Source organism: Silurus aristotelis, assembly GCF_946808225.1.
Source record: "Silurus aristotelis genome assembly, chromosome: 26".
NCBI classification, from domain to species: Eukaryota; Metazoa; Chordata; class Actinopteri; order Siluriformes; family Siluridae; genus Silurus; species Silurus aristotelis.
Window position 1 is genome coordinate 8,109,355 of NC_139599.1, and position 10,166 is coordinate 8,119,520.

Genomic DNA, 10,166 nt, shown 5'->3' on the forward strand with positions numbered 1-10,166 from the left:
AAGAAGAGTTTAGGGGAGGATTAAATGATTATTGAACACACAACAATAACAATGCCTTTAAATAAATTACATATAAGTCAGGAAAACGAAGCTGTTGATCACAGTCTGTGATACAGCGATGAGAGATTCAGTGAGTCCTATAATCTGATTCAGCTAACCAATAAGATCCGACTCATTCACAGAAATACATGTTTTTCCATTTTCCTGGCTAAACTTTGAGTATAATCGTTTCATAAAACATCTTTCGCAACATTTCGACATTATAATTGAAAAAATGTTTGAAAAGAAATCGAGGAAACAGCAAAACCCCTCAAACGACTCATATAAGAGTCGGGTCTCTTAACGAGCCGACACACTGTAAAGAGTTACTTTAAAACACTGCTGATCTGCAGGTCGCTGATCCGTGTGTTATAGCTGTATTGTGCCAAATTTTGAATGTTATCCAACATGATGCGTCTGTTTTTGTGTTATTTTCTGGCATTAGTGGTAAAGTCCTGCGTTTCTGAGGGTGAGTGAATGGAAAATGTGCAATCTAGTCCATCTGCATTTTGTTCTTGACTAGCTCCATTAGTTCACCCATTCACCGAGTGTTAGCTAATTCTAAATATTCAAAACTACACCGTAGCACAATAAAATTGACTTTTAATTGTGGAGTTAAATATTATAGATATGTCACTGAGGGGGTTTGATCACTTTTTTCCCTACACCGAGTCGTTTTTCGTTAATGTATTTGGCTAACGCTAATGTAGCCTAGAAATGCTAATTTACCTCAGGCTCGGGTTCAAGCACCAGAGTTAATACCAGAATATACTTACTCTTTTAGGACTAAAAAGTATTTTCCCTTAGTTTTGGATTAAATATTATGTTTCATTTATTTAAAATTAGGACTAAAGCTTATTTTTCACTTATTTAAAATGAAGACAATAGAATTTTTCACCTAGTTAAAATTAGGACTAAATATAATTTATTTTACTTAGTTAAAATTAGGACTTAATATTTATTTTACTTAGTTAAAATTAGGACTAAAGCTTATTTTTCACTTATTTTAAATTAATACAATATTATTTTCACCTAGTTAAATATAGGACTATGTATGATTTTAAAATTTTTCACTCAGTTTTAATTAAAATATAGCAGCCGGTTACGGAGCATTGAGTCGGATCATTTGACTCAGCTCACTAATAAGAGTCGACTCTTTTGGCTACAGATTTAAGAGATCAATGTTTTTGGCAGGAAATATACATTTCTGCTTTTTTTTTTTTTTTATTTATTTTTTTTATGTGACTGTTATCTTAAAATCCTACAATAAATCCCTACAAAATAATATTACTATGGATTACTTTTTATAAAGTCAAAATTAAATAACAAGGCACTACAAATGTGTAAGCATCCCTGTATTATTATTATTATTATTAGTAGTAGTAATATAATAGTAGTGGTAGTTTTTAATTACCATTATTAATTACATACCCGCTGTGTTTTCATTGAGAAGATTAATACTTATTTATCTTGACAACCGATTGCCTTCTCTAATACATAATAGTGCAGCAGATTCTGCCTTCTGTGCCCCTGCCTCATTCGCACACCTGAGTGTCAGATATATACAAAAAAAAAGCTAAAAACATACAGCATGGTAAATTGCTTCTCAGACCTGTCTGCAAACAACACAACATTAGTTTGAGCCATTTGTGTGAAAAGGGTTTTTCAGAGGCACATTACAAACAGGGAATTCAAAGAATTGATATTGATCCTTTTTTCTAGTTTCAAATATTATATTTTAATGTAAACACCAAATGAATGTTTGACGATCACTTCGGTTGAAAGAAATTAGAAAGCGCTAATTGACTCTCGGACAACATTTGAATAGATTTTTATAGGCCATCAAAATCATACTGCTTGTTTATACTTGAATTCGGAGTTTGTTTAATGTACGTTGGGTAGGGATCACTTTTGTGCCCTTCCGTTCCACATGAGTGCCCTTTATGTACACAAAAGAGTATATCTTTCAAGTGCCATTGAAAAAATCTTGTATTGCCACTATAGGCACACAGTCAGTTTTGTAAACATATGACTGAGAAGGTTTATTAGAGCTCAGCAAGCATTGAAAGACAAAAGAGTTTTATGCATGTCTGTATATTTAAGCTGAAAAAAAAGAGGGTTCAATATCGGGTAAAAGTGTCGCACTTGTGTGAAAAATGGTATGTTTTTACATAGTATCTCTGACTTGCCCTAAATTATCGTGCTATCTCACAAATGACCTGAACTAGTGAGGGCCATTGCTCTCTTAAATATACTATTGTACCACCTGTGCACTTTTTATATCTAATGATGTGCACATATATAAACATTTGATTTTCTAAATGTAAGTAAGACACCTGGCTAAATCATGAATACATGGATTTATGTGCAGAATTTAAAACGTGACCTGTGGTGGGTTTTAGAAGTTTAGCAGCCCTTTTTTTGAAATATTTTCAAAATAATCTACACAGTGTAAAACCAATGGCAACTTAAATATGAAATTCTTAATTATTGTTGTAACAATTGAAATATGTTATCAAATCAAAATCTGCCTGTTGATACTGACATTTTGTTTATGCAGATTGGTGTTATCAGTCCCAGATGTCTTGTGATCAACCGTGCATAGGTAATAATACACATATAATAGTTTTTTTAACCCTCTCACATACAAATACATACATACAAAAGTCATACAAAATAAAAGGTGCATCTAATCCTGTAAAATCTCTGTTGTGTGCAGGTCCAGTAGAATGGAACGAGGTGAATGAAACATGTGGTGGTAACAGACAATCTCCAATCAACATAGTGTCCAAGAAAACAACGCAGTCAAGAAGTCTCACTAAATTAAAATTCAATGGTTACGACAAGAGCTTTACCAGCAGTCTGGAGAATAACGGGCAAACCGGTAATCCTGGACATTCTGTATACTTCATGTACTTTAGAGCAGTGGTCCCCAACCCCAATTGGTACCGGGCCGTACAGAAAGAATACATAACTTACATTATTTCTGTTTTATTTATTATCTGAAACTGAACGATGATTTATTTAGGAAAATTACCTGATTCTTTTCGCCACATATGTTTATGACTCACTCTTGAGGCATGTCAAGATATTTTCTATATTTAGAAAATACCAGTTTTTATGCCGGTCGTATCGTTTTATTTTGTTGCATTTATCCGCCACACCTTAAAGGCCGGTCCGTGAAAATATTGTCCGACATTAATCCGGTCCGTGGCGCAAAAAAGGTTGGGGACCGTTGCTTTAGAGTGATTAAAGTGGAAATAGTGACCATATAGAAAGCCAGTGATTGTGATTGAGAGGTGTGTTGGAACACCTGAAAGGGAATCCGAGTGGGCCGTGTCACGTCTTCTGTACATCTGCATGTTTTTGTTTTTTTTTCTAAGATCTTTAGTATCTCCATTTCAAGTGGTACACTATATGCACAAAAGTAATATGACTTTGGATTTTTTTTTCAGCCATATGTGGTTTTACCCTAAACTGAAGGCACACACTTGTATAAAAAGTTTTTGGAATAAGTTTTTCCTTCACTTAATGTAGGAGAACCAAACCTGTTCCTGCATGACAATGCCCCTGTGCACAAAGCCGGCTCTATTAAGATATTGTTTACCTGGATAGGAGTAGAACATTTTGAGAAGAGTTTGACCGATTTTACTGATACCGATAGCTAGGTTGGATTGTATTTGCAGATAACCGATTAATTAGCCGATAGTTTTCAAAATAGATGCTGGCCAAAAAAACCCCCCAAAAAAAACACTCCATGTCAAATAGTACAGAACATTATTACAAGCATAAAAAAAGGTGCTGAATCCTGAAAATGTACTAAATGAAATAAATATGAATAAATTAATGAATCAATGAATAATGAAATGAAAAATAATAAATAAAATATAGCGCTCTCCGTGCAGCGTGTTGTCTCACGTGCAAAAAACAAACCGCATGTGGTGTCAGTGATTCAGTGAATTTCGTAATGACAGCGGACCGGAAGCAAGAAAAACTATCGATATGGATTTTTCCCGATAGCTGATAATTTCAGCAATCAATTATCGATGCGGATTGATAGTTTTTGATGACATCTAATTTTAAGTGGCTTACTATATTGAACCTCAAACAGATTTGGGATAAATTGTAAGGATTGCTGCAACCTAGGTCCCCTCACCCTACAGCAATACCGGACTTTACTAACGCCCTTGTTGAATGTAGAAGAATGTAGGGTATTAAAAGAGCAAATAGGGGCTAAATGAAGAACAGGATGTTTAAAAAGCACAGACGAATTTCATAGTCGACAAACTTATATAAATATAGCGTAATTGAGGTAGCCGAGTATTTAGAAGTTTTCCAGAGAAACAGTGCATTTAATCAGCAGTCCTTCATCAGTTCTGTGAGCAAATTGCCTGCAGGGGTTTTGTTACATTGCACCCTTTCAGGACACATACTGTACATTTGCCTAGCAGTCTATAATTGTGTATTTTTAAAGTTCAGTATGGGTGCTGTGTCTTCTGGAGCATACAGAACAACAAAACTCCTTGTAAACCAGCAAGCTTATGGACAACAAGGCATTTTTTCTCAAAAGTGAGAGACCAGGCTTGTCTAGTCTCTTTCATGTTGAAATAAACTTATGAATATGCAGCATAATTTAATAAAAAATAAGGTATATGTATATTTTGTAGTTCAAAATCTGTTGATCTTTTCTTTTATCCTATCATCTCTCAGTGCTACATGAGCAATCATGGATGTCTCACATAAAAAAAGCCTGATTTTATTCCTGTATAGTTTTTCCAGTTTTCTTTCTGTCATCTTTTTACTGTCACAACTGTTTAGAAAATGTTTGCATAAGGCTTCTTTTAGCACATTTCATAGACAGCAGTTCCTAGACAGAAAATGCATGTCTGGTTTTAAAACCTTTATTTCTCCCCTGTCAGTTTCGATGGACATACCTCATGGGGCCAGTGTGTCTGGGGGAAATCTCTCACACACCTATAATGCTGTCCAACTGCAGTTCCACTGGGGCAACAGTGGCAGTCCTGGGTCCGAACACACCATTGATGGAGAGCAATATCCCATGGAGGTACAGATGATTCTCAGTAGCCCAATGATTATCAATGTTTTAAAAACAAATAAAGGTTTATTGAGTAAGAGGAAAACCACATATACTGTGTATTTTCACTTCAGGTTTGATAGTTGAAGGATGATCTACGATAATATATCTGAAATTTGTCATTATATCTGGTGTCACTCACATTTGCTTTATTGGTGAACATACACAATAACACCAATATAGGCATATGCTAGTATAATTATAATTCTTATTTATCTATCTATCTCTCTTTCTGTCTCTCTCTCTCTCTTTCTCCCTTTAAGTTGCACATTTTACATATAAAGGACACATACATTTCTGTGGAAGATGCACTGAGTGACCCAACTGGGCAAGCAAGTTTGGGATTCTTCTTCGAGGTTTGCTTTTTACTGTCTACTGTAATTTTAAGTCAGTTTACTGGAATGATTTATTTCTAATGTCTTTATAGTCATCAGTTGAACCATAGTACACATGGGTGACAATGGAATAAACAACACAAAGTGTTTTATTAATATCCAGTGCTCCCATTCTACAAACCTCTTAAACTGTACTGAAGGAATAGGAACCGTTTTTTTTTTTGTGAAGATGTTCCCTCAATCTGTGTTTTAATGACGGTTTGATAGACCATGTGATCTAGGATGATGCTCCAAAATATATCATAGCTGTTCAGCTTTGTTGAGGTCTGGTGACTGTGATGATTGTAGATGATTATTTCCATCATTTTCATACTCAATAAAATTGTTGCTAAAAGAATATCTGTGAAAACTAAATATATTTAGTGCATTTAATTTCCATATTACATCAAAATGCAAATACAAATATATTAATAAAAAAAAAATCATAAATAAATGTATGGGGTTTTCTTTATGTTTTAGTTTGAAATTATCCAAAACTTTGTAATTTTCTTTGGCCTGAATCTTCTCCTCGCCCCTCGATTTTTTTCTTCCTGTTCCTCCGTTTTTTCATTATCTTCACCTGTCCAGAGCGCTCCAGAGTTTAGTGGCCGGTGCATCAGTAATAATGGTCGGTGGTGAAACACAGTGCTCCATGTTTTGTTAAATGGTCTAAACAAAGCAAATAATTTGGCTTGATGCTTTTCTGTATTCAAATTACTTGAGTTACTCAAGGAATCGTTTCAGCCCTAATCACAATCATCTAACTCTTGCAGTGTGAGCACTTGCATCATGAGGTATCATACACTGTGACATATCTCCTGCATCAACATATTGCATGGTTCAGTGTGAGCTGTTCTGAGATGGCAAAATTCATTTAGTGGCCTGGCTTAATTGGACATTTAGGCCTAAATGCCCCCATGTCATAGCCACTCATCTATATTTCCCTTTTTGTTTTCATATTCATGAATGTTCATTATTGGAAATTTTTTGTGGCAGGAGTCAAAAAATGAAAACAAGGACTATCGTGCTTTCATTGAAGCTCTGGCTCAGGTGCAAGATGCAGGTAGGCACTTTTCGATATGACATGCTTTTTCAAACTTACAGTATAGCTGCCAATTTGCACTTTCTTTGTTGTAAATAATAGCATAATTATAATAATATGATATAGCTATTTTATCTGGTCAGGCATCATGCCAAGAGTGTGAGGTAGCTTTAATATCTACAAATTGATTACCTAACAAAAAAGTCATTGTCAAAATGATATATGACCGTGAGCACATATACACCAACCAGTGGGTATATTGTACTCCTGTTTATTCCTGCATTCATTCAATCAGCCGATCATGTGACTGCTGCACCATGCAATGACAGTTCTGGGGTTAGAAATGACTTATTTCTGAGAGAGATCAGAGAAGAATGGACAGAGTGGTTTAAGCTGAAAGGAAGGCTGCAGTAATTTAAATAATCACTCTTTACATTTGTGGCATTTAGCGGACGCCCTTGTCCAGAGCGACGTAAAAAATTGCTTTGAGTCTTTAGTAATGAATAGAGCTAAACTGGTACGCTAGATTACAAACTTAAGATAAATCAGCCTACAACTGTGTTGAGAGGATTTTTTTTTTTATAAACAAAGCAAACCTGGAAAGTGTTATTTTAAGTGTTTCAGGAAGAGTAGGTCTTCACTTGTCACTTGAAGATAGCCAGGGACATTTAGGGGTAATTTATTTCACAACCTTGGTGTCAGAACAGAGAAGAGCCTTGAAGTATACTTACCTCTTCCTCTGAGAGAAGGTGCTGGAGGATCTCAGGCAGCATGGTGCAGTGAATTAAAAGGTCTCTGGGGTAAGAAGGTGCTGGTCAATTTTTGGCTTCATAGGCAAGCATCAGTGTTTTGAATCCTGATGCCTGCAGCTACTGGAAGCCAGTGGAGGGAGTGCAGCAGTGGGGTGGTGTGAAAGAAATTGGGCAGGTTAAACACAAGTCGCACAGCTGTGTTTTGGATAATTTGCAGCGGACGAATTGCGTTCAGAGGTGGACGTGCCAGCACAGAGTTACAGTAGTCCAGTCTCGAAATGACAAGAGACTGAACAAGCACCTGAGCAGCCTGTGTGGACAGATATGGTCGAATCTTTCGGATGTTGTAGAGAAGGAACAGACAAGAACGAGCGACATTAGCAACATGTGAGGAAAAGGACAGTTGATTGTCCATAACTGCCCCAAGGTGCTTGTGTGAATCACCTGGGATGACCAGCAGTTCGGTTTTGCTGGGGTTGAGTTTTAGTTAATGAGCACTCACCCAGGACGATATCTCCTCTGCCAAGCGTACCGAGATCCACTCAAGGAGAAGCTATTCAGAGGAGTCAGAAGGCAGGATGACTGAAGTTTGTCCGATGGGAGGTTGAACTCATTGGTTGGTTAGATGAGACAAAGCAAGAGGTGTTAAACACACATTTCCGTGGCAACAATAAACCCGTACTATCACCTCTACCTGTTTCTCTTGGTGAGTGAGGTAAACCTCTAGAATCAACTGAATTAAGTAGATATACAAAAGTCAGAATCCTACCTTACCAGAAGAGAATAGATTCAAAATAGAGCTAAAGCACACAGTCTTTACAGTCATAGTAGGCAGAAAAGCATAAAGCATCTCAGAAAAGCATAACTTGAAATAGGAATCTGAGGGTATAGTGAAAATAAAGATGGAAAAAAGACCAGGTGGTTGGAAAACAAGCATGCCACTGTAAGAGTCAGTGAGATTAGAATTTTTATATAATTTATGCTATGTACTGCTGCCACATGATTGGTTAATTGGATAATTTCATGTACAGTGGTTCTGGTCAGAAGATCATTTGATTTGATTGAATTGGATGAAAAGATTGAAACTTGAATTGGATAAAATGTAACTTAATGTGCAAGTAAATTTATTTATTTATTTTTTTCATTGTGTAGAAAGCCAGACGGACATACACATCTCCCTGAATAGCCTGATCCTGTACGAATCCAATACGAGTAAGCTGAAGGACTACTATCGTTATGAAGGCTCTCAGACCACACCAGGCTGCTCTGAGTCAGTGATCTGGACTGTATTTATGCAGCCTATTCCACTCAGCAAAGATCAGGTGACACTGGTTTTTGACATAACAACACATTTTAAAAAGTAGACCTCAATGCTTGTAGGAGTGATGGTGTGTCTGAAGGCATTGGGTGAGGTTGGGAAATATCTGTATGCATTTTTCTATTTCTGTGTTCTTGTTCAGCTTGCAGTCTTCTCCAGCCTGAAATTTGAAGACGACAACCCCATGGTGGACAATTTCAGACCAGTGCAGCCTCGTAAAGGGCGGTCAGTGTATCGCTCTGGTACAACTGTTGCTGTGATCAACTTTACTCTTGTCTGGCTGTGTGTGAGTACAGCTCTGAGCTCTTACCAGCTCTACTAGAGCCAGACATTACCACACAAAGGAGTTCTCATTTCATTAAAACAAATTAGCCTAAATGTCAAAATATTAGAATATGTTTTAATGTGTTTGTTCTTATGACTTCTTATGAAAACAGTTGGTTTGTGTTTTCTGTCTTTGTGTACAATTAATTCTGTTCCTGTAATTAATCTTTGCTTCTTTTTTTTTTTTTTTTTGCTGAGAAGGCTTAGGTTTGAAGCTTTTTGTAAATTTTTGTTATACACATATTATTATTATTAATTGGTACATCGTATTCTAATTATATTTATCTAAAATTGTATTTATATATAATTATTCCAATACTTCCATATGAATAAACATACATCAACATTGGAGCGTACATTTACAAGCGCTTCAACAAGATTTAGATTTGATTTCTATAAAGAAGTGTGCAGTTCTTCAGTGATTTGGTTGAGTTTAAAAGCAAAACCTGAAAAGTCTTGAGAAAACATGTTCATTCCATCGCAGACTGCAGTTTTGCAGCTTTTTAATAAGTTTGAGGTTCTGAGAATTACAGGTCACATGGGCAGACAATAGTGGAACTAGGCGTTGACAGATCAGCACTAAGTTTCCTTATAATTGGTTATAATTTGTGTAAGTGTATATGTGGAAACAATTATTAAACCAAAATGAAGTGCAAAATCAAAAGGCTTTTTGTGTTGTTAATGCACTTAAATAACTAATTCGCTCATGCTTGATTACGTAGCTACAGTTGTTTACTGGGCAGCACACTAATTTATGTGCAGTTGTTTATGTTGATTTCTTTTATATTGCTATTATTTGTACACCGACTACTTATTAGTTTTTTTTTTTTTGTTCTAACACATCAGTCTCAGCCAGGGTTATTTTGAATGATTAGCTCATGAGTTAGGTTGAATTCTAAAGCCTGTAAACGCAGTAACTTTCCTGTAGATGTCAGTAAAACTGCGCTAAACATTCTCCTGAGCTGTGATTTGTATGCCGCTGCGTGACAGCTGCCACAGGATCACAACGTCAATTAACCTTTCAAACCATCTTCAACAGACACTTATAAATACTACAAGCTGTAGTAGAGAGGAATCCTACACACAGAAACATTGTGTAGTGATACTCTATGCTAGAGAATGTTTCAGTGTAACATTGAAACCTTAAAGCATAGTTTAAAACCATTATATATTTTTTAATCTAAAGATTTTTGTAACTTTAATACAAATAAGCATTTTGTAA

General features: G+C 35.9%; 1 protein-coding gene across 1 annotated transcript; it reads left to right on the forward strand.

Moving 5' to 3' along the window:
* Positions 1-370: 370 nt before the first annotated feature.
* LOC310720982 (carbonic anhydrase 4-like) lies at positions 371-8,975 on the forward strand. The gene is made up of 8 exons (XM_083532155.1): positions 371-508; positions 2,600-2,644; positions 2,759-2,923; positions 4,959-5,104; positions 5,398-5,490; positions 6,505-6,571; positions 8,455-8,624; positions 8,763-8,975. Exons 1-8 carry the CDS (start codon positions 436-438, stop codon positions 8,940-8,942), a joined length of 939 nt encoding a protein of 312 aa, XP_083388281.1. The 5' UTR covers positions 371-435; the 3' UTR covers positions 8,943-8,975.
* Positions 8,976-10,166: the final 1,191 nt, after the last annotated feature.

What these genes read in the sequence shown, in the direction of transcription:
- LOC310720982 (XM_083532155.1), top strand. Translation starts at nt 436, where the DNA reads ATGTTATCCAACATGATGCGTCTGTTTTTGTGTTATTTTCTGGCATTA. An exon ending in GAGAGCAATATCCCATGGAG is followed by an intron (nt 5,105 to 5,397) that starts GTACAGATGATT and finishes TCTCCCTTTAAG; the next exon opens with TTGCACATTTTACATATAAA. An exon ending in GTTTGGGATTCTTCTTCGAG is followed by an intron (nt 5,491 to 6,504) that starts GTTTGCTTTTTA and finishes TTTTTGTGGCAG; the next exon opens with GAGTCAAAAAATGAAAACAA.